Below are 23290 nucleotides of genomic sequence, written 5' to 3'. Positions count from 1 at the left end.
GGCATATCTCTCTGCCACACAGGATGAATGAGAGACAGCAGGCTAGGCAGACGTGGCACCGCCTCGGATCAGTGGAGGGGTACGCGCGGAGCTGCCAGAAGCTAAACCTGGGGTCGGCACCGTCACAATTCTTTCCACCTCAGCAATTCAAAATGGAAAAGAGGCGTGTCATCAGCTGCGGTCACTTTGTAGCGCTGTATTCTCAGTGTCTCGGTATGATTTTATGAACTGATATGGAGATGACCCATAACCCTGAGGATGACTCACAGTTTCCAAACAAAGATGAAGGGGGAGGAAGAAAGCGGGACCGAGCTGTTTAGATGTATTAGCGGCCGTTTGCATGCTAGAATGTTTTGTTTGCTCTGAAGTCAAATACACTCGCAGATGGGAGCCGACTGGACACCAGATGACTTGCTGTGATGTGGTAAAATCGTCTGCTTTGGGGCCAAGAGACGGGAGAGAGGGAAAGAGAAGAGAACAGGGGCACTGGGCACCAGATGCCCTACAAAAGTCAATGCAGTCCTGGTGGGATGCCACCACTCTGGCGCGGTCGACTCTCAAGCAACTGGACGGAGAACAGAAAAGAGCGTGCCACAGATCTGCCTGCTCTTATGTTGTATTGCCGTCCCAACGAACAACAACTATCATTACAGGCTAACAAAGGAAAACTAAAACCTCTACCTGACTTTGCGTAGGTGTTCACTGCCTGCTTTTTTTTTTTTTTTTTCCACAGTATCACGGCTCATCGTGACAGCGCTGTAAACATAAACTCGAGTTGGCAAACAGAGAACACGGGTTGCCTGACAGCGTTAGGTCAAAGCTGTGATCTTGTTTAGGCTCGAGGAAGAGCCGTCAAACAGCATGAACACAGGCCTGAGCACTGCAAAATACAGTACAGACACTGATTACACTGTCAGTTATCTGTAAATTGGTACACTTAAGTACATCTAATGCAACCTGCTACACCTCCTTTTGTGAAGGTCACAATTTGTGCGCATGTTAGCAGCTGTAGTCCGTAGTGCTCCCGAATTTGGAAAGGTTATTCTAAATTTATTCTCACTTCATGATTAAGAAAAAAATGATGGAGCTTGTACTTGTGTGACACGTGTGGTCTTTGCTTTTTGTGAAAGCTACTTCATTGAGTCCGTTTCACACTTGGTGGGTGGATTACTGGGACCCAAAACAATGCAGTGCAGAGACTGAAGTAGTTTCCATGGCCTGTAGTCAGACAAACATAAAAGGGAAGTACTTTATAATGACAGCATGAGACTACATTAGGGGTGGTGCAAGTAATCAACGCAATCAAAGCCCGGACAATGCATTCCAGTGGAGAACAAGCTGCAGCTTAAACTCACCCATGATCACTTATAGTGAGTACTAAGACAGAGACCCAACAACGTGACGCTCTACAAGCACTGCAAATTGAAAATGGCTTATCACAAGTACGACTGCTACGCGCAGGCACTTGAAGAAAAAGCATCCAAGAGTGCTTTGTCAAGACTGCAGCAAGCGCAAGACACAGTATTGTTTACTTTGTGTCCTCATCCAAGCACGGTACATTACGATTATAAACACGAGAAACCCTTCTGTTAGTAGCAGACGCGTTAAAATTGATTTCGAGAAAATGGCCTGAATGAACGACTGTTGGTAGAGGATGTAAATCATTTCTGTTATTTCCCTTGCCCACAGATTATTTTAACTGCACATTACTCCGACTAATGAAATTAATCTATGTCATAACAATTTGGTTATGACAACAATCATCCGAGTAAAAAATTTTTTAAATATAAATCAAGGAGAGGGCTGCTGTAACGTAAAGTAATTCAATTAATCAATGTGTCACAGCAATACTTTTGAATTTCAGGACCAGTACTTTTCTAATTAGGCGTCCTATTTATTAGGGCTAATATAATAGTATTATTATTAATGTGCTAACAGGGCAGGTAGTGAAATTAGGTGAAGATTAAATAACTGACATGCAGTATTCAGGTGGGGAAATACATATTAACCTTTGGAACAACTGTTATATTAATTGACTTATTAAAAAACAATCATTAGATTAATTTTAAAAAAGTGTAATTATTAAGTGGTGCCCCATATTATATTCACATGCATGAAAAGCAGTGGTCAAATGTATATTTGGTATATGGCACTGCTTAACAATTTACTAGTTATTAGTTATGCAATTTTGCAAATCTTGCAAAATTCCACTTAAACCTTAAATTCTCCTACTGCCTGTTCCTCAGTGACATACATGCAAATAGATGAACTTTTCTATTTAGAGTAAGGGATGGATGCTATTTGCAACTAAACTGTATACAGACTGAGACATGCATGCGTGAGAGCGTGCACACATGCCAGTTCGACAGTAGGTGAGAGTATGTTTGTGGTATGCGTAGTGCAGTCACACACGGCCGGGGCCACGGCAACTGAATAAACACAACCACCCTCATCCCCGCCTCCACCACCACGCCAACTACCGTTACCTATCTTCCCTCAAAGTTCATGTAAATGAGCTTTAAGCACCAAACCTATAGTTTAAAATATAATCATCATTGATTTCTAGTGTAATATGTAAGACGGGCTTAAAATTTAAAATACCTGGATGCGTTAAAAGCATTTCTTAAAGCAACACCGAGACAAATCACTGACAGATCTCTAACTCAGTTGGAAAAAAAAAAGAGCAAACCAAACATCTAAATGGACAAAGGAGGGAAAAAAATCTAATCATATCCGATGACTGATAGCACTTATGATGAGGATGGGGGGGTTAAAATATCCGGCGGTGAAGTGGTGCGTTCCCATTACGGCATCTCTCCATCTCTGAAAATGGCTTCATTAACAGGCCTGTGCCGAGAGCTCCCTCGCCGAGCGTACGAACGCGCAGTACCCCGAGGGTCCACCGGAAAGGCTGAGGTGAAGTCCATTAACACCCGACAGCTTGTTTTTTGACCACTAAATAAAACAAGATACTTTTTCTCTGTCTGCAGTATAAATAGCCTTTAGCTTAGGGGCTGGAGAGCACGAAAACTCTCCACTCGAAGTAGAAAATTAAACCCATTGATTTAGTGCTGTTGATCTGGAGGAAAGTGAAGATGTAAAAACCCGTACGAAGAGCAAGGTCACGCAATATTCAGAAGCCCGTGGACCTGAGAAACAGCTTCTTATCAAAATTTATACAGAGGGTAGCCAAACGAGGCTCTTTTGTTATTCATTAGAAGCAATTTAACAGCCAATCTTTGTTCAGTGTAACTCCCGCTGTGGGCCTAATCAGAGCACAATTGAGTTTAATGTACTAAAGACAACTGATGTTTTTCCTACTACGTCATTCATTCATTGTATCTTTTTCTGGATGAGCATGTCAACTAAAGAGATGTAAAGGTCTCTATCTTAGCAGTGGTAAGGGGAAATGGGTGTGATAAAAAAAAAAAACCCTGTTCCCTGCCATATCTCATGACCTGTCTTGCTTTTCTGGCATTCATTCTGACCCCTCAGGCAACTAGAGCCGGCTACCTCGAAGCCCATGACATAGGTCTTAATTTCCCAGCACTTACACTCCAGTCATGTGTCATTTGATGAAACACAACACCCCAGTTACCATTATTTGTCTGGATACAGGATCCTCTGGAATGTATCGGATTCCTGCCTCAGGGGGTATGCACCTCAGAAACATGGTCCTGCCTCCACCAGCGACTCTCTTCCACCCTCCTCCCCCAACCCCCTCCGCTTTCCATTCAGTAAAATTCCACTAGAGGCCTGCTTGATTCGCACTGCCTCATCGCCGATCAGCCTAGCACGCATCACAATAGAGGAACAGTTTATTGTATTGAGGGCAGTTTTCCTCCTTTGCGTCACACTGCCAGCTAAAGAGTAAACATCACGCTGAACTCTACCTTTTGTGCAACCAAAGTTGAAGCCAGGTCACACTGCCATCTGTGCATGAAAGCAGGTCCCGGAGCTCTTAATGAAATTCAAATAGAAAAAAAACGATTTTGTGCTCTGGTGCAACAAGGGTCACAACATATCTCCCCCTCCCCAGAGAGCAACAGTTATACCATGCGGTACTTGGGCTGGTAGTACGGAGTATCTCTGAGTCACTGGCCGGCGTAATTCAGTCTAGGGAATTATGACAGTGGAAAATCATTTCCCCGGGCCGGGGATGGGAGGCCATGGCTAATCGTTCAGTAATCTGATCTGCCTGCATACTGTAGCATTCAGCTAGCCTCGCCAGCCACTCGCACATGTGGACACCCCTACCGCCTGCCAACTGTCTGGATGGACGCTAGTGCCATTCAAAGACAACTCTCCAGGTTTTCCCGAGGATTACAGATGATATCGGATCATTTGCTAATACTCGGTTGTGCTGCGCTGTCTGAAATGTATTTACTTTTCTCCTGCTCTCCAATACGCCTCATGGTAGCCCAGCCTAAGCCCAAAAATGCCACCTCCACATTCCGGGACAGAAAAGACACTTAAACGCAATCTACTTTTTAGAGGCTACAGTGGCGCAATCTGCCTCTCGAACTCTGGCTTATTAATCCAAAAGCTTCATTTTAATGAGGGAACATCTGACTTTGTCTGTCAGACAGCAGGCTCTAGCTGGGTTTACGTCGAATTGCAGATTCCAGTATCTTGTGGAGCTAGTGGTGTTGTAGTAATATGTGAATAAAAACCATAGGGAGCAGCTCTGTGGCACAAAGCAGTGCTTATAACCAGCAGAGAAGGTTGAGGGTTGTTGGGGGGGGAGTTGAGTTTGGAAAGATGCCTGGCTTCGGCCTCACACTAAAGAGAGGTCTGCCCCCCACACACAGAGTGGAGCTACAAGGAGCAGTGACATGGAAAAATACAAGCGCTGGCAAGTTGTTGGGCCCTGCAGCTCCCAACAATTACTGCACATAGCTTTAAATGTGATGATAGTTACTGCTTACAATTAAATTTACATCCACCTCTACAAGGAGATAAGCAACGACGAAGGGCTGGAGCCTCTGATCGACAGCCGATCTCCCTCTGTTCCCTGTTAAAACCTTAAAATCTACAATGACATACTGCCTGTGATCATGCCTCATTCTGATAAACGCTCAAGACGCGCCTCGGTGACGCGATCTGTCATACAGCATCATACCCGCGCTATTTTATCAACCTGCGTGTATGTGTGTGTGTGTGCGCGCGTGTAGGCATTGTAGCCCTGCTGCGCTGTTTCACAGGTATATCTAAGTGAAAAGATGTTGATATATGATCAAATGGATGCGGCAGCAGTGGCAGCCTTCATCAGCTGAAAGCGCTAGATCACAGCATGGTTGGCAGCCAGTGGGAGCAGTCAGATGGAGGGTTAGAACAACCAGACAAACAGTTGGCACGGATAAATAGAACACAACTTAGGATCTGGCTTTCCACAAAATTTTGACAAACAAATGACAGCAACCTCACTCCTTAAAAAAATATAATCTGAAAATGGAATAAGCCCCACTTTTTTTCTCTCTCTCTCTCTCCACAGATGCAGGGTGGGACATTTGATAAACAACACATGGCTTGGGAATAGCAAAAAAGGAAAAGAAAAAAAAGTTAAGCAATGGTCAAATGAATCTCTTGATACATAAAATCAGCAGGGCACTGCTTTTCACTTGCAAAAATTTGCTCTGCAGCTGAGGCAAAATGCAGGGAAAGTCCTTGTGACTTTGCCAAATACATTCTGAGCGTGAGTCACTGTTCTTTAGTAATCTCACTTGAGGTGCACACTTCCATGCTCCAACGCCCCAAGGCAACAGATTTCAGGCAGGTCTGGACTGCCTACCCCCCTTTTTTCTCTCTTTTCTTTTTTTTTTTTTAAGTGTTTATAGTTTTTAACGGATGCGGTGCTTGGTGGAGGCATGCATTTGCTCTATTTTACGCCAGACAAGAGCAACAAAGCAGGCTCACAGAGAGAAGACACAAATCGTATCTGAGCCTTCCTTCTGTGCATGGCTGGAGCCCTTTTACAACAACCACCAAGCCACATGTAAACATATCAGAACCGGGTGCATTTCTCGTGCATTTGAAAATGTCCCACTTTCTCAGAATACAAAAAACCCCTCATCTGGTTAATAATTTGACCTAATCAGCTTCACATTATTAGTTGTAAACAGTTAGTAAATTAGAAAAATCAATAAACAAACACCAGCATTTAGATGACTCCTACAGGTATCTGATAAATCCCATAATAACAGCTTTGAACAAGCAAGTTTCAAGAAAAAAATATGATCACCTAAATCAAATGAAGTCATATTAAAGCACTAGTTACACTCCCGTGCTAATCTTTTGTCCACCTCTGCCACGCGCAGCAGACACTCGCATAAATCTGTTATTTTACGCACACTATCATTCGCCTTTTTAACCACAGCACTGTAACAGGTCTGCTGTTAACACTGCGGCCGGATAGCGCAAACTTATGGGAGGGCGATAATTTCCTAACACCGTGCACACTGAGCCACAAAGTTGTAGAAAGCAGTTCTGCTCGGTGCCGAGCTGTGCCGTCTGGTCCCCTCGATAAAGGAATTCCCGTGAAAATCACGGAGCGGTTCTATCCTGAGCACAAACTTCCACCCGACGCGCTCCACGACAATAACGTTAGCCCCTCGATCACCGCTGCTACGTGGACGAGCGTGAAATCTGTGCCGAGGGGCCGCCACCATAATAACAACGCCGGGGCTTTATGTTCCCAGCTAGTGGGCAGAGAGAGAAAGAGAGGGAGATCAGGCCGAAAAAAAAACTGGCCTCATCTCCGTCTGCGCCAGACAACTAGCCTGGCCTGGGGAGACCGAGCGACGAGGCTTTCGGTCGCCTACCAAATAGCAAAAACACCGCGACGCTCCGTGCGGTCGTGTCGATTTTCACTCACCTTGTCCGTATGTGACGACGCACGGATGTTGTGCACAGGAGGCCGGCCGGGTTGAATGTGGTGATTTAAGCGCGCCGGGCTCACGTCGTCTCGGTTTGCTGTCGGCCGTGATGTGGAAGCGGGCAGAGCGGACTCGGCTGGGAGAAATCGGGAAATGTGAGAAAGACCCTGTCTCCTGCAGCTCTGTGCACAGGCAGTAGCCCATAACTGTCGTCAGGAGGCGCCAGCGCGGCGCATTTTTCCTCCTTCTGATATGCGCATGCATGCATGCAAGCTACAGAACTCCTCAAAGAAATCACTGTGCGATCTTGTTCCTGCAGGAGATTACTGCGGGAGCGTCCCTGATCGACAATGCGGAGATTATTTGTCTTCTTGTGCTTCCACATTTGTCGAAAACTATTACAATTGCACTTAAAAGTTTTTGATATATTTTTTTAGGAAAAGGGGTAGTTGAGGGAAAGGAATGCTATGCGCACAAGGAGCCAACATTTAGGTCATTTAACCGGTTTTGCATCAGTCTCTGTTTCCTTATAAGAAGCACTTACACAGTGTTGAGTCATAGTGGCTTTATCACTGCATTACTACAGTTATCCTTTCACACTACGGTATTTTCATTATCTTGTGAAGGATATGTCTAATGGAATACTTGTATTTGCAACCATAGTCTTGGTGATGCTTAATAATACAAAACATTTCACAGCAAACATCAATATCTTTGAATCATCTGCAATAAAACTGGTGACGACGGTCCATAATAGCCTAAATAACAACCAACTGTCTGTCGTGTCATGTGCCAAACAGATTCACACAGTATCAAGGCGATGACTTCTTGAAGCAGCTCTGTAACACGAAGCATCTGAGATGCGGCAGCACACCTACACGTCCTCTGACCTTGTGACTCTTGCAGTTGGTGATTTTAATTACAGGCCGGTTAATCCGAGACAAAGCTGTTCTTCAAAACAACTGGCTCACATGATCAAGGAGAAAGGGTCAGAAAACTCATTAGGACAAAAGGGCTGTGCCCAAAAGGTTTGCTTTGTTGTGCTATAGGGCAAGAGACTGTCTGTTCACCCCATTTGAAGAAAAACAACAGGACAAGGCCAGTGGAAATTTCTGCTCCCCTATTATGTAAATATGATTACTCAAACCCTCAATCATTAACAAATGGAGCCACCTATCTGATAGAATTCAACCAGTTTACACTTGAAATCCTAAATCTAGGTAAGAGATCAAAAGAAAAAGGACAACATGGGGATTTTCCACTTGGAGGTGATCATAAAGAATCCCAGACGCTTCATCTTGACTTGCTAAAGGGCAGCTGCATGCTGCCAGTGCTCCAGACCTCCATCTAATCCCTGCCCTCTGACTCCACAACCTCTCTGACCTTAAATAAACATTAGGGACTTAGTTGCCATCTGTAATCTTCAACATCCTTTGGCCCACTAATTGGAGTTTCACACCGCAAAGACACCCTGACCTGAATCAGAGCAGGTGGATAGACAAACTGTGTGTGTGTGTGTGTGTGTGTGTGTGTGTGTGTGTGTGTGTGTGTGTGTGTGTGTGTGTGTGTGTGTGTGTGTGTGTGTGTGTGTGTGTGTGTGTGTGTCGAGGACACAATTGGCCTACACGAGCTCTCACACATCAACCAAGCAGTCTGTCTGTCTTCTGTTTTTCCCTGTCTCCGGAAATAGCGCTTTACAGCCTTTGTTTACAACAAATATCTCTGTATCAGCACCTCAGTTAAGCAAATAAAGCATTAAAGTCATTTTAAACCTCCCCACAGGCTGTAAGCCATATCATATTAGGTCACTGATTTTTTTTAAGACATACTCAAAAAACACCAGTTGCGTTTTCTGTTTTTGGGGTAAATTAATATTATACACCTTCACAATTAACAGTTCGTGTCATAGAGCCAAAGGGAAAAGCACACAACAAAAACACACTCAGGTTTACACCCAAGGTGCAGATGGACGAGTCGGGGTTAGTATTTCTACTATACTGACAGTTATTCTCTGATATTTACGTTCCCATTTTATTTTATCGTAAACCTGATAGTTTCTTGAAATAGAGCGACATCCTTAGGTGAAACGTGGCTATCTGGCCCGCGGTGCATTGTGGGCTTTTGTAGTCTCGCAGACTACACAAGATTCCCACATCCCGCTAAACGAAACACATCCTCAAACTGACTCCTGATAGAACACATCCTAGACTTAAAAGTAAAAACAATAGTCAATTTAAAAATGTGTCGCCTTTCGCCCAGTGTAGAGCGAGGTCTGCAGGGTTGCCAGTTCTGCAGTTTTCCCGGAACTGGGCTACAGTTAAAATGCTGCAGGGTAAAAATTATTGGTTAAGTAGACACATTTCGAAGGAACTTACATGTACATCTATAAATACAAATTCATTTTTGAAATGAAACAATGCATACATGACTAAGCAGTTATATACATGTTTACATATCCCAGCAAACTGGTTCTAGTTCACATGTCATCCACTTACAGGTACTCTCTGCCAGCCGCTGCCTGTACCGCTACCAGCGTTGGCTGATGTGGGCGCCAGTTTTGATTGGCTATTGGGGTGGTTTTTCACGCACAGACCTGGCAACCCGTTCCGGTTGATCCACAGTCTGCAAAATGGCGACTTCCCTAGGCTCCAACACTTACAACAGACAGAACTGGGAAGACGCGGTACGTTTTATTGGGGTTATATGTTGCCGAGTGGTTTCAATGATTGAAGCACATTATGTTACGTTTCATTTCACGAGTTAATATAATCGCGAAACACGCTAGCTTTTTATTAAACTAGTCAGTTTTCTCGATAGTTAGCCTTCCGCTAGCTAGCGGTAGCTAGTTGTAGAAGCGTGGCTGCTAGCTTCATTAGCTCACCTGTGTACATTATTGCTTTCGATATTTTACATTAGTTCATGGAACATACCTTTTTCCACTGGATCCAACGAGACCATATTATAGAGTGTAGTAAAAACGACAGTGACTGAGCTTACAGCTATCATTGCTAACGTAACCTAACCCTGCGCTGTGTGATAGTTAACTGGCTGCACCTATAAAGGCCAGCACTAGCAGGCTAACAATGCTAAAACGATGGTAGGCGGGTGAAAATTTGCTTATATAAATGAATATGAGGAAACGAAAAAAGCCACATCATCCTGGGTGGAACCGCTCTAAGTGACACTGAAAAAACGAACCTTCTTGTTAGGCAGGTTTGACAGCGGCGAAAATATTAGAGAAAATTTAGTCTAAAAATAAAGTCTTTACACTACTGGGTAAATTCAACAGCGACTGATTGTTATATAAGGTCACAAACAGACCAGTCCTTAGTTGGAAACAAAAAACGTTTTTGTGACCTACCTAAACATTACTTACCCTATAAGGCAACAAATCAGTTTCCCTTATTGAGCTATGACACCACAGGGCATTTATCCAATGTTGGTTTTGTTAAGATGCTAGTCTATAAACTTTGCAACCCTAGATTATGTAGATGTCGCTTCAGCCATAAGATCTGCCTATATTTAGATGTTTGGCTGATGCTGTCTGTGAGACGGATTAGGGCAAGGCCGTTTTCAGCACCCAGCACTTGGACTGAAACAGCATCCTTTAACAGATGGCAAAATAGGTCCCATAGCACGTCTTGTATTCAGTCTTACCTGTACGTGTGCCAAGGTGCTCACAGCAGAAGGTGAAGCAGAGATGGGGAGCCAAGTCGGTCTGTTGAATAACTTAATTCAAGGAATTGTTGGATAAACCGAAGATTACAGTGCTTGATTTTCACGGTTCTTCTTTCTCCTCAGGATTTTCCAATTTTGTGTCAGACATGTTTAGGAGAAAATCCTTACATTCGTATGGTGAGTGAGCATCCCTGTGCTTTCATAGCAAATTCAAAACTATTTGCTTGTAGTGTTAATACCAGCAAATGTGCAAGTCCAAATATGGTCATGCTTTGTTTTACAGACCAAGGAAAAATATGGGAAAGAATGCAAGGTATGTTTTTTTTGTTTTTGTTTGGGGGGGGGGTGCCTTAACTGTTTAAATTGTGCATATTTAGCCCACATTGTACAGGCCTTTTTGATGCATGACAATAAAGGGCTATTCTATTCTAATACGTCGCTCTCCGCCTATCAGATCTGTGCTCGGCCCTTTACAGTGTTCCGATGGTGTCCAGGAACACGGATGCGTTTCAAAAAGACAGAAGTCTGTCAGACCTGCAGTAAAATGAAAAATGTTTGTCAGACATGTCTGCTGGACCTGGAGTATGGTGAGTCTCCTCTGGGTTTTGTCGCTGTGCAGATTTCATGAGCTCCTCATTTATATAGTTCTGAGCGTAACCCTCCTGTCATATCTTGTGTTTGACAGGTTTGCCTATCCAAGTCCGAGACACTGGACTCTCCGTTAAAGATGAGGTTCCTCGGTCAGATGTGAATAAAGAGTACTACACACAGAACATGGAGAGAGAGGTAAGCTCCTTTCTCATGACTGCAGTATGATTTTTTTGTTTGTTTGTTTTGGTTTGGGTTTGTTTATTTTTTAAGTTGTTATGCTTGCACAGTGATAACAGTCTTTACTGGTCCAATGTCTGATCCAGTGGTTTTTTTTCAAGCAAACATAAGAGAGATTTTCCATCCATCATGCCTCTCTGGACTTCTTTGTTTACAGATAGCCAATTCCGATGGCACTCGGCCAGTGGGCCAGCTTGGTAAGGCTCCAAGTTCTAGTGATATGTTGCTGAAGTTGGCTCGGACCACACCATATTACAAGAGGAACCGGCCACACATCTGCTCCTTCTGGGTCAAGGGAGAGTGTAAGAGAGGGGAGGAATGTCCCTACAGGTGAGTGCCATGATGCTAGTCTCCATGGAGCTGATTCTTTCTTTTGATATCAGCTCACATATATTAAGACATCGCTATGGGTTAGTTGAAGTTTCATATCATATTTATTGTTTTTCTGTTGCCCTCTTTACACAGGCATGAGAAGCCCACAGATCCTGATGACCCTCTAGCAGACCAAAACATAAAGGATCGTTACTATGGCATCAATGACCCAGTGGCTGACAAATTACTAAAGCGGGCTTCAACTATGCCCCGACTGGACCCACCAGAGGACAAATCCATCACCACTCTCTACATTGGGGGGTTGGGAGACACTGTTACAGATGGAGACCTCAAGTAAGCATTTCTGTTTCATAATGACCTCTTTTACAGCTTGCTGTGATAATTTATTGTTATGCCTCGATGCCCGGGACAGCTGTGGCTGGAGGCATTGTGTTTTTGGCTGTCTATTCATCCATCTGTTCCATTCCTATCTTATCTCTCTCATCACTATTTAAATCAGGCACAAACAAAGATGAGCTGGTTAGAATAATACAAAATACAAATGTCTAATTATACTAAAATGATCATAGCGTATGTATCTTTGCATGCTCCTTATCGCCTCCAACACAAGTGCACTAATCTTGATGAAACTTTGTATAAACATTGCCTAGGGCCCTGTGAGTGCCGACATTTATATGGCCTATAGGAATATTTTATAGAAATCCCACAGTCGTTTATTGTTGTACATTTGACAGTTCAATTGAGCGGTGCAGTGTCAGAATAGAATGTTGCCACAATATAATGTATCATAGCATTACACTGTAATGATCGTAGCATATGTATATTTGTTCCTTCTCCGCGATGCATAGCAAGGGCGTTTGGCAGTAATACAAAATGCTGATGGGATGTTCTACGAGAGCAATTTGCTGACTTTTACTCAAAGAAATAAGTCAGGAAAAGAAGAAGAGATTGTGGTCATATGTCACGTTTGGTCAGATTCTAAATTGGTAACACTTATCTTTCGTGCCTGCTTAATAAACTCTTCTAAAGCTTCCGCTACATGTATTATTAGGCTAGACAGCTGTTGTTGCCGGCTAGAGGGTTACAGCCACAAGCGGATATTGTTATTTCTACTTACTGCAACACAGCAAAATTTACAAAGTATTTTTATTTCACTATTTTGTGTCATTGCAGGAGTCACTTCTACCAGTTTGGTGAAATCCGAACCATTACCATAGTCCAAAGGCAGCAGTGCGCTTTCATCCAGTTTGCCACGCGGCAGTCAGCTGAAACGGCTGCTGAAAAGTCCTTCAACAAACTCATTATTAACGGACGAAGACTCACTGTCAAGTGGGGAAGGTAAGAATCCGATCAAAAGTTAAACATTGTCCAGCTTTGTGAATATTAAGAGCAACACCAGAAGGTACTGAATCCATTAAAGGGGGCTCATAACAATGTAAATTACAAAACATCATTTTGCAATCTGATTTATAAGCTTAACTCCCATAAACCCCCACCAAGGAGAGCCATTTAGGTAAAGATGTCAATTTTAAAAGTGATAATTTGCCATGTTTAAAGGTAATGCCCTGACATAATGCTTGACTCAAAGTGGAAATGTAGAAAGAGTTTAATCAAATTATGTCAGGCAGGAGGCTTAAAATTGATTTTGTCCTGGATGGTGAATGTTGCAGTGTCATTAGTCATTGTTTGACTTGTGCTGTGTGCCCATTTAGGTCCCAGGCAGCAAGAGGAAAGGAGGGAATCAAAGATGGTGTCAGTGAGATGGGTACCAGACTTGATCCTGTGCCTGGACTGCCTGGAGGTGAGTCTCGAAGAGTGTGAGGATGTGTGTGTGTGTGCATGAAGAACATTTAGAGTTGTTCTTGCGGCGCTGAGCATTTGTGGTAGGTGTGTATGGGCAGGATTTCAGCTGTGCTTGATTTAGGGTTGAAAATGTTCCTTATTTATCTTATACTGAGCTATTCAGTTCATCATCTGTCCCACACCAGTCATTTTAGTTTTTCTCCCTTAAACCTTCAGTTCTGTACTGACACTGGTGGGGAATAGAGTCACTGCAGAGGGGAAAAAAAGCTGAGTGAATGTGACTTTTGGAGTAAAGCAAAGAGTCTGCCGTTCCTTTTTTTCAGTGTTTCAAGGTAGTTGCACTTTAGAGCACAAATAAGATTGTGTGCAGCTCCACACAACCTTGGAGGAAGTTGCCACATTTGCAGATTTCATGTGAATCCAAGTGGAACGGACACTTCATCTGCTGTGACTGCGTATGTACTGCAGCTCAGGTTCAGCTGTCAGACACAGCGAGCAGAGGAGAAAGCGAGCTGTTGCATGCTGTTTGATGTCTGCATCTAATTCTTATTTGTTGTTTTACAAACTCTCAATTAACTCATTCACTGCCAGCCATTGGCAGTGAATGAGTTAAACCCATTGACTCATTCACTGCCATTGACGGCTATAGACGTCAATGGCAGTGAATGAGTTAATATGAAATCTGTGCGTGTAGAATTGGGCTAATTTGGCAAAATCGGACATAAAAACATCTTGCTGGCCTGTTGCCATTTCCTGTTTAGTTTCTAAAACTTTGCTCTTCTTTGCACTAGCTCTGCCTCCACCGCCAGCTCTAGATGAAGAGCCTCCTGCCAACTACTTCAACCTTGACCCCAGCTCCTCTCCTGCTGTCATGAACATTGCATTACCCCCACCTCCAGGCATCAATCCACCTCCTCCAGGTAAAATTATGACTTATTAATGTGTATTTTATAGTATAGTTTATGAATTTTTTTTTTTTTTTTTTAAAGGCATCAGTCTTGGTTTAGTCACTTACATAGGTGTACACAGTTTGTAATTGTAGATACTTAGCATGTTTATTTCCTTTGCTCCCTTAGGCTTTGGCCCTCCAATGTTTCACCACATGGGTCCCATGGCCCCGCCTATGCCCCCTCCAATGAGCATGAGACCTCCAGGTCAAATCCACTACCCCTCTCAGGATCCTCAGCGCATGGGTGCCCATGCTGCACATGGAGCACGTCATGGCGATTAGCAGTCAGAGGGAAGTCGTGCTGTTATTAGATGTCGCTCTTCTCCTTGTATTCAACCTGGTCAGGACACATTGCAAACTGGCGGTGAACCCAAAGGCAACGTCTGGGAGCAGGACATCGCATAGAAAACAGTCGGGTTTTTTTGTTATGTTTTTATTTAAATACTCCACCTGCAGAGCAGTGAATGATGTGAAGAAGCACCATCTGTGTCTGGAGAGACGACAACCAGGATCTTGCAAGTTGTCAAAAAGTAGCCAAAACGGCATCTGAACACCGGAGCCTAACGTTTTAAAAGACTTTAAAAACAAGAGCGCTGACCACACGGGTTTCAAAGCCTCCTGTGGTAGGAACCATTGTGTGTGTATATATAAAATGTTTTTCCTTAGGTTAAACTTGTATTTGTCACATTGTGTGTAGTATAACGTGCAGTTAGATTCTGTTAATTTCAGTTGACTTTTTTATCTGACATCATCTGACTTACTTTATTGTAAGGCTTTCTTTGAATATTGTTTTCATTTGTCATTAAAACGGCTAACTTTTTCCATCCATCGTCTCTGTGTGCATTATTCATCATTACTTGTATAACGGCGTCTGGCAGCTTCTGATTAATAGAGAAGATGTAAAGCTGCAGAGTGAAGGGAAAGGAGAGGGCAGGCAGACATTGAGACATTGATGGGATCAGATACTGCTCGAGGTGACAAACAGGAACAATAGGTAGGACTGATCAGCCTGTGGCAGCATTGTCCTGGACTTGACTGAGTGTGTAATGAACTTGGGAGTTCGCCTCAGCTCATCAATCCACTCGGCAGTAGAAAACCACTTTGTATATCATGCAGGAGTACTTTTTTTCTTCTTCTTCTCCCCTGCGGTGCTTTAGGATTAACAGAGGGTTCGTCTTTGTAGGAGGAGAAGAGCGATCATAGGCCAGAGTTTCAGTCTTTAGCTTCTTTTAGTCTGTCAGCTTCTCTTCATAGTTCATTAGATTCAGGGCAGTAATCGGGTCCCCATCCCCTGGGTGCTCTGTTGAAGTTGGGGCGACGGCACATGCGGTCCAGAGCGATGCCAGGAAGTTGCTGGGATTCTACAGCCTCAAAGCTGATCACCGGGATCACCCGTTTGCTTGCCACAGCGCCCCCAAATGGCATTGGAGATCTGAGAAACAAAGAAGAGTCTTTTGTGGTTAAGTAAACACTTTATGGTGGAACATTACCTAGAAGTGTTAGCTTACACTCCTTCCCTTAAAGCGGGTGTCTTTCACATGATACCTAATATGAATTTGGAAGTCCCTGCTCTAAACAGAAGGCTCTTTTAACGGTTAAAAAAAAAAACCCCTAACAGGCATTGGGGGTGAACTTGACCTCCTTTACTAACACTGCTGCTCTCACTGTTAGAGTTCAGATTTAATTAAGCCTTCATAATAACTGTAAGTGTGTAAAAAGATCCTTCCACATTGGCTTCAGTTTCAACCTGGCTGTCAGAATTTATTTATCTGACAGCTTCAAGTGAGTAAAGCCAGTTGGTCTTTCATATATTCTCCGTTTATCCGTCTGCCCAAGCGTAACCTTTGTCCTGCCCTCGCTTGTGTGATGCAATTCCTTGTGTGCCATGAGAGACGTGATTCTCTTTCGTGTGCTGGTTTGTCCTGTGGGGCCATTTAAAAGCTTGCAACCCCTCAGTAGATCGTTTTTCAAGAGCCAGTGTTCAAAATAGCCATCACAGATACGTCACTCCTAAGGAAGTGCAAGCCAGACACTGGATTAATTTTCAAACCATGGAAACATGGAGCGGAGCCGACGGGAAGATATGATAGTGATGGATAAGGTGGTGAGGTCATCTGTGGGACTATTTGTAGAACTGTGGGCTTCTAACAGACTAAGATTTACCACTTTTTGATTTATTTGGGGTGAAAGGGCAGATTTACCTGTTGAAGCACCTGTAGTTGGAAGCCTGTAGTCTTTGTGGGGGCTGGGGCAGCTGAGTATTGAGGGTGTTCAGGAGCTCCTCATTGTCTCCCAAAGCTTCCATCCATGGTGAGCAGTAGGATTTGGGGATTACCGTCATGTTGAACTTCTCACGAGGAATTTCCTTCAGAGGGCCGGAATACCCTGACATGAGCAAAAATGTAGTATCAGCGGCTAAAAATAGCACACCGCTTTGGGCAAAGAGAAAAGTTTGACTTCAGTTGTGAGTGTGTGCTAAATTCTATGTAAATGAGCTCAACTAAAAAAAACTCAAAACCCACTAGATAAAAATCATAAAAGCTCTCCTTATTAAAGCAGACACAGATCTAATATGAATATGTTTGATATCACCCCTGTCAATAGGAAATAGGAACTACAGTAATTAGATCTCAGTGTGAATCCCTGATAATAAACAGTGCTTATCTCACTGTCAGTCAGAGTGTAAGCGGTGCCTTCTGTTGGGGCAAATACACAACAGCACTCGGCAAAGATGCTCACACTTAATTGCTTTCTACAAACTGCCAACTCTCCTGGCACCAATAACCATCAAACAAATCCATGTGCCCGATGCATTTCCAAAACAAAGGTGAGCACTTGCAAACCAGAGTGTGCTACAATGACCATGCATTGCTCAAGCGTTTCCTCTAGCCAGGCACTGGCATTGCAACGAGCAAGTCTCATGGCTTGTGCTTTTGGCAGTCCTTGGCAATCCTTTCATTGTCGTGTATTACCTGGAGCCAGGACATCAGGACTGCCCTTCTTTGCTACAGTCTTCTGAAGGTTCATGACCAGGCTATGCTTACCAGGGATGGAGAAAGCCTGGTTCTCTTTTCCTGCCTGCACCTCTTGGATGACTTGCTGGGTAGGAATGGGCTCCGCATAAACCTAGGAAAGATACTGGGTTAATTTACTTATTACTTTCCTAACAAGTTTCCTTGTTGTGATGCTGATATGGCAGTAATTCTTCATGATGTGAGGTAAAGTGGCCTCTTGCTGTACTACAAATTGCACAAGGGCTAAGAAAATGCTTTTTTGCTATTAATCGTAACTGTTCGATCCATGTAGCACACTAAGCTGTTACAAGAGAGTATACACATGAGAAACAGTTTCCTAATCTCTCACTTTCTTACATTACTGGTGTTGGCAGCACTCTCTACTGTGAATCTCTCAGCCCTCTTCTGTCTCTCCTGAAACATGCGAGAACCCCGATTAGAGAGAAGGTTGAGCTCCTCCATCATCACGTCTTTTGGAACGCTAATCTTCTTCCCCAGGTTCAAACCTTGTGCAAAACAGGATACACAAAGAGATACTCATGTTTTAAAAACTGATTACACGTGGCATTTTTTAAGTTACAGCTCATACTACAGAAAATAATTTGCTTCAAGATTTTGTGCAGTGAGGCAGCGTGGATGTGACCCTCCATAAATACTTTTAGCTGTTGGTGCTAATTAATGATGGCAGCAACTTGCAGACGTTTGGAAGGAGAAGGGCAGTAACAACAGGCTATTAAGGACCTTTGGCAAATCATAAAGTTCCCTCTGGTCCTCTTATTTCTGTCAACATTAAACAGCTGAGAGGGACTTATATATAAAAGTAAAAGCATGGGAAGCCTCACTTAGTTGGTATCCTCAGAGCTTTTGCTCAGGGTCTCTTCTTGTGTGATATCCCGGCACTGTGGAGGGTCTCAAATAACCTCAAGGTGATGTCAAGAGGTGTGTAATGTCTGTTGTGGTCCAAGGTTGCATGGGTAACCGGCATATAAATAGGCTCTTTGGATGAAAGACTTGTGTAAGAGCGGCTCTCTTACTTGCACATGATAAGTGTTCGGGGAGGTTTGGGCATGTGCCATCCTGGAGGAGCTGTCTTTGATCAGCTTGTGTAAAATTCAGTGGTGGGAGTCACATTTTGCTGAGTTTAGGAGACTTAGTTTCAAAGTGTAGCTGGCAGCCAAAACTGGAAAACAAACAGTGCAAATGGGATGGTCCCCACTGGAATGTGCAGAGAATTTCAACAGCACTTTGGCCTTCCGGGGATTTCAGTATACTACAGTTCATTTCTCTCCAGGCAGTGGGCCAGCATGTGCTGATGTTTGGCTCAGTTCAATCTGTTGGTCCCAGATATGCTATATGTCACATGGGACATGGGCTCATATCCACACGTTATTTTATGGAATATGAGGAACTGTGATCCTGCATGAGGAAGTTAAGAGTAGAAGGTATGTGAGGGTGATACAAGACCTGCATGAGAACAGTGAGAGATTGGTGAAGTGTGTGGTAGGAGTGACAGAAGGGTTCAAGGTGGGAGTGGGATTACTTTCAGCCCCTTCCTTTTTGCAATGATTGATGGAAAAAAAAATGGCGCTGGCAAAGGTCGGCAGCCTTAACCCAATTTCCTTCGGGGTCAACCTTCAGGATCAATAGAGTTTTATTGAATTGAATTGAATGGACGGGCTGACAAATGAGATCGGACACAAGTTTTTGTGGACTATGATGTTTGCAGAAGATATCTGTAGTGAGAATAGCAAACAGATGGGAGAGAGCCTGGAGATGCGGAGGTATGCTCTGGAGAGAAGAGGAATGAAAGTCAGTAGAAGCAAGACAGAAATCATGAGTGTGAATGAGAGGGACAGAGGTGGAAAGGTGAAGATGCAAGGAGTGTATGCAGTAAAGGTGGATGAGTTTAAATATCTGGGGTGATCCAAAGCAATGGACAGTGCACAAGAGAGGTGAAGAAGAGAGTGCAGACAGGGTGGAGTGGGTGGAGATGAGTGTTAGGGGTGGATTTGTGACAGAAGGGAAAGGGAAGGTTTTTAAGATGGTAGTGAGACCTGCTATGAGGTATGGTTTGGAGATGGTGTCTCTGACAAAAAGACAGAAGGTGGTGCTGAAGATGTTAAGACTTTCATTGGGAGTGACCAGGATGTACAAGATTCGAATGAGTCGTATAGAAGAGGGATAGTGGAGAAATGATGCTGAATATAGAGGCACGAGAAAAAAAAACACAGAGAAGATGGATGTAGTGAAGGAGGACATGCAGAGAGCCTCTGTGAGAGATAATGGGATAAAGGTAGATGATCTAAAGGGACCAACTAAAAGAAGAAGTAGACCAACGTGCATAAAAGCATTGAAACTAATATGCAAATGTTTTGTACACATATGTCAGTTCTATTTCCTGATGCCCTGACATAGGCAGTAATAAAACAAAGCATCTAAAATACACTTACCTCCCCTGACTTCCTTAGACAGACCCATAGTCTGCAACAACCTCTGCTTAGTCATGTGATTCACGTCTGACTGCATCATCATTCACAGCTTCCTCTAAGGAACACATACATTTTCATCATCAGTATAAGGGCTAATGTGTAATTTCTCCCATATAACATAAACACAGAATCTTTCTAATCTGTCTTTCTTTCTTTCTGATTTAGTGACATTTTATGTTAGATTTGTATTGTTGATTGTTATTTATGCTTAGAAATATTTACTTATATATGCTTAGAGTTTTGTAATTAGTTGTAGATTGGTAGAGGTTTTGATCCTTGATAGTCTGCAAACTTTGTGTGTATTAGACAGCACTTTGGGAGCATGAGAGGTCATACCGTGTCTTATTGTTTTATGGTAGGATTAACGTAGCTACGTCTGTTCTAGTCTAAGTGCTTTTCTGTTTAGATGAACTGCTGGACTTCCTCACCGGGGGGGGGGGTCTAGTCTACCCTCTTCCTGACCAAGGATGTTTGACCCTTTGATCAGCAGTCCACACACACACACACACACACACACACACACACACACACACACACACACACACACACACAGGCAAGGTACTCTTTGTTTGTATGTAGACGTCATATGTTAATGAACTTATGCATATTCATGTAACCTCAATAAAAGAACAGTGGTACGGGAGAACGGACGAGAGCTACTGGGGTCAAGCGAAGGAACGGCGCTCTGTCTGGTTCTCTCCCGTGCACGAGTAACATGAAGAAGTTTGCCTACTTGTGTCTTGCTTGCAGTGTAATTATATTGTCTTAACGTTCCAGCGAATAGGTTTATGCTACAAACCTATCATTTTATAATTAGATATTTTTATATCACTGATGTTGATAAAACTTAGCTATGCCACCCCTCACCCATATGCCACAAATCCTTAGTAATGTAACCCAGTACTTAAAGAAAAATGTTTGGATTCTGTGTAAAATGTAAGAAATACAGATTACAAAAAATTACAAAAGATCGAAAACCAATTTCTTAAACGAGAAACTGAATTTTTTTTTCATACTGAATATGTTAAGTAGAGAATTATCTTTTGGTCAGATGGATTATAAACAACTTCTTGCACAAATTCTCTGCATCCTGTGGGTTAAAAAAGAAAGGGACTATCCAGCTTAGAGGTGGAAAGCACCTACCTGCAAATTGCAGAGACTATCCATATTATGCAAATCTGGAGAGGCATTATTGATGCTGAACGTTATACACAGGCATCGGAACATACAGTTGGGTTCATAAATATTTGGACAATCACACAACGCTTGTAGCTGTGTCTCTGTACACCAAAATAGATTTGAAATCACACAGTCAAGATGTGATTGAAGTGCAACTTTAATTCAAGGGGTTCTATAAAAGTATGGCATTAACTTTCAAGGAATCGCAGCCAATTTTATAAACAGTCCTCAAAAATAATTGGGCAAAGTAACATACATACAAATATAAGGATTGTCTATTTTAAGAAAATACCAATTGTACTAATTTGGCTACTTCAGATCTTTAATATTTAATTTGCCACAGAATAACAACAGAGATAGGCCTCACCTGGTCAAGAACCTGCTTGTAAATCAAAATCCAATTACTTATGATCCTCTGAAAATGCGGGACTGTGTTTAAAAATGCCTGTGATTCCCAAAGAGTTCATGTATTTTTTTAAACCCCTCAAATTAAAGCCTAAAGGCTACACTATAGTCACATGACTGTCTGATCATAAATCCACTGTGGTGGTGCACAGAGGCAAAATTACGAAAAGAGAAGGTCTTAATTATTTTACTAAAACTAAACCATATTCATAAGATCATGACTGTAAAGTTAAAGACTCTGGGCTCTAAACTTGGGTGCCTGCAGTCCGGGCCTGTCAGTCACTGAGAGCGTTTGGTGCACCATGAAACCCAAATTATGACAAGGGAGACCGCAAACCGTTAAGTAGCTGAAATCGTATATCAAGTGAGTACAAGAAAATAATAAACTTGGTCAATAAAGTCCTCAAACCCTTACAGGCTGTCTGTCGCCTGTAGAAAAGTTAAAAAAAAAACCCAACCAACCAAAAAAACAAAAAACTGTATAAAAACAGTACAAAAAACAGTTTTTGTCAAAACAAAGTTAAAAATTAATAAAATCATGTCAGTGTTTACATTTAATCTGCACTCATTTCACATACATATAGTCAATGATGATTTGCACTGCATCACCATACTCTTTTTTAAAAGGTGGCCCAGCTTTCTTTGAAAAAAATGTATATTCTGCAGATTTTTTTTGGTACACACGTACTCCGGTCATGGGTCTAAACAAAACGGGCAGATTACTTCTTTACAATGAAAATAAAAATATTCACTTAGCTGTTCAGTCATGCTTCTGATAAACAGTCATTTATGAATCCTGTGTCTTATGTCACTCCTTATTTGGATGATACAAAGGTTTGCACTCCCCTTATTTTAGTCCTTACCTGCTTCTCTTGCTTCTGCTGCCTGCCTGTTTGCCGGGTGTTGGAGCTGGTTGGGGTGTTTGTGTGGTTTGTTCTTTTACTGTTGCTGGGATGCTTCCACGCTCCACTCTGACACTCCTCAGCACAGAGGGAGCAGTCTGTATAAAACTCATCCCAAGATGCCTCCAGTGCTTACCTCACTGAGTTTATTTTAGCAGAGGGGTAAGAGGGCGAGGATGGATCGAGGGAGTATTTGAGGAGGAGGGGTGGCACTAGCGATTTAGGGAAAGGGACGAGCACAAAGATTTACATCCTGACCTCAAGCTTCTGTGATGATAAAAATCGGATCCCTTCAGCGTGTGTGTTTGATGACAGCAGCTGTCCAGACACTTGCGCACTGAGGCCAAGCCCCCAGCCTCCCCCGTTGCAAACTTGGACACTAGAACGCGGTTTTGGAGAAAGAGCTTCAGGACTGATCCGAGGTTGTGGCTCTGAATCTAGTTTGGTTGTTCTTTGAGTTTCTAGAGGTGGGAGATCTTTAGCTGAGTTATTCGGCTGTGTAAATGATCACAGTAAGCAACCATGCAATACTTTTACTATCTGGATTTAATTTATTTGTTGGTTTACCAACTGCAGAGAAACTCCAATAGTGACTTGTGCATAAATACTTTTTGCCTTGCACAATGCGTAATGACCTTTAACTTTATTTTTGGATGCCCTTTTTGAACAAAAGTTAATTTTATCATGCAGTTTTTCTTCCCCCCCCCCCCCCCAAATTGATTCATTGAGCTCAGCAGGAGTCTGGAGGGGGGGAAAACCATTTTCTTTATCCCTGCTGAGATTGGATATCGATTTTGCACCTGCCCTGCTCCACAATACCACTATCTCCCAGTGG

The 23290-nt window shown here is 42.9% G+C and overlaps 3 protein-coding genes across 4 annotated transcripts in view; 1 reads left to right on the top strand and 2 right to left on the bottom strand.

The window, feature by feature from the left end:
* LOC146638704 (bifunctional heparan sulfate N-deacetylase/N-sulfotransferase 1-like) overlaps positions 1–7039 on the bottom strand; it is a 49123-nt gene extending 42084 nt beyond the window's left edge. Inside the window, exon 1 of the mRNA XM_085362248.1 lies at positions 6875–7039. The gene's annotated coding sequence lies outside the window, so the exon portion shown is untranslated. The remainder of the gene's footprint in view (positions 1–6874) is intronic.
* Positions 7040–9496: 2457 nt separating this feature from the next.
* Positions 9497–15387, top strand: rbm22 (RNA binding motif protein 22). Its single transcript, XM_085362223.1, has 11 exons — positions 9497–9558; positions 10677–10730; positions 10837–10866; positions 11008–11140; positions 11239–11339; positions 11539–11711; positions 11847–12047; positions 12888–13052; positions 13427–13515; positions 14309–14437; positions 14594–15387. Exons 1-11 carry the CDS (start codon positions 9505–9507, stop codon positions 14746–14748), a joined length of 1284 nt encoding a protein of 427 aa, XP_085218349.1. The 5' UTR covers positions 9497–9504; the 3' UTR covers positions 14749–15387.
* LOC146638702 (myozenin-2-like) lies at positions 13225–22560 on the bottom strand. Of its 2 annotated transcripts, none has more exons than XM_085362237.1 (6): positions 22417–22560; positions 19931–20024; positions 17838–17986; positions 17511–17592; positions 16668–16851; positions 13225–15898 (listed from the first exon to the last, which is right to left on the bottom strand). In XM_085362237.1, exons 2-6 carry the CDS (start codon positions 20010–20012, stop codon positions 15715–15717), a joined length of 681 nt encoding a protein of 226 aa, XP_085218363.1. In that variant the 5' UTR covers positions 20013–20024; positions 22417–22560; the 3' UTR covers positions 13225–15714. The 2 variants fall into 2 exon arrangements, with proteins under 2 accessions (XP_085218363.1, XP_085218357.1); XM_085362231.1 differs by having other exon boundaries at positions 13226–15898; positions 17439–17592.
* Between the last annotated feature and the right edge of the window lie 730 nt (positions 22561–23290).

Source organism: Diplotaxodon limnothrissa, linkage group LG2, assembly GCF_057381915.1.
Source record: "Diplotaxodon limnothrissa isolate DT_005_m linkage group LG2, D_limnothrissa_male_GT1.1, whole genome shotgun sequence".
NCBI classification, from domain to species: Eukaryota; Metazoa; Chordata; class Actinopteri; order Cichliformes; family Cichlidae; genus Diplotaxodon; species Diplotaxodon limnothrissa.
This window is presented reverse-complemented; position numbering and strand designations above follow the sequence as displayed.

Excerpts from the sequence above, each read along its gene's own strand:
- rbm22 (XM_085362223.1), top strand. The coding sequence starts at position 9,505 with ATGGCGACTTCCCTAGGCTCCAACACTTACAACAGACAGAACTGGGAA. Across the intron at positions 9,559-10,676 it reads GACAGAACTGGGAAGACGCG|GATTTTCCAATTTTGTGTCA; the intron begins GTACGTTTTATT and ends CTTTCTCCTCAG. Across the intron at positions 10,867-11,007 it reads AATATGGGAAAGAATGCAAG|ATCTGTGCTCGGCCCTTTAC; the intron begins GTATGTTTTTTT and ends TCCGCCTATCAG.
- LOC146638702 (XM_085362231.1), bottom strand. The coding sequence starts at position 20,012 with ATGATGATGCAGTCAGACGTGAATCACATGACTAAGCAGAGGTTGTTG. Across the intron at positions 17,987-19,930 it reads GTCTAAGGAAGTCAGGGGAG|GTTTGAACCTGGGGAAGAAG; the intron begins GTAAGTGTATTT and ends GTTTTGCACAAG. Across the intron at positions 17,593-17,837 it reads GTGCTGCCAACACCAGTAAT|GTTTATGCGGAGCCCATTCC; the intron begins GTAAGAAAGTGA and ends TATCTTTCCTAG.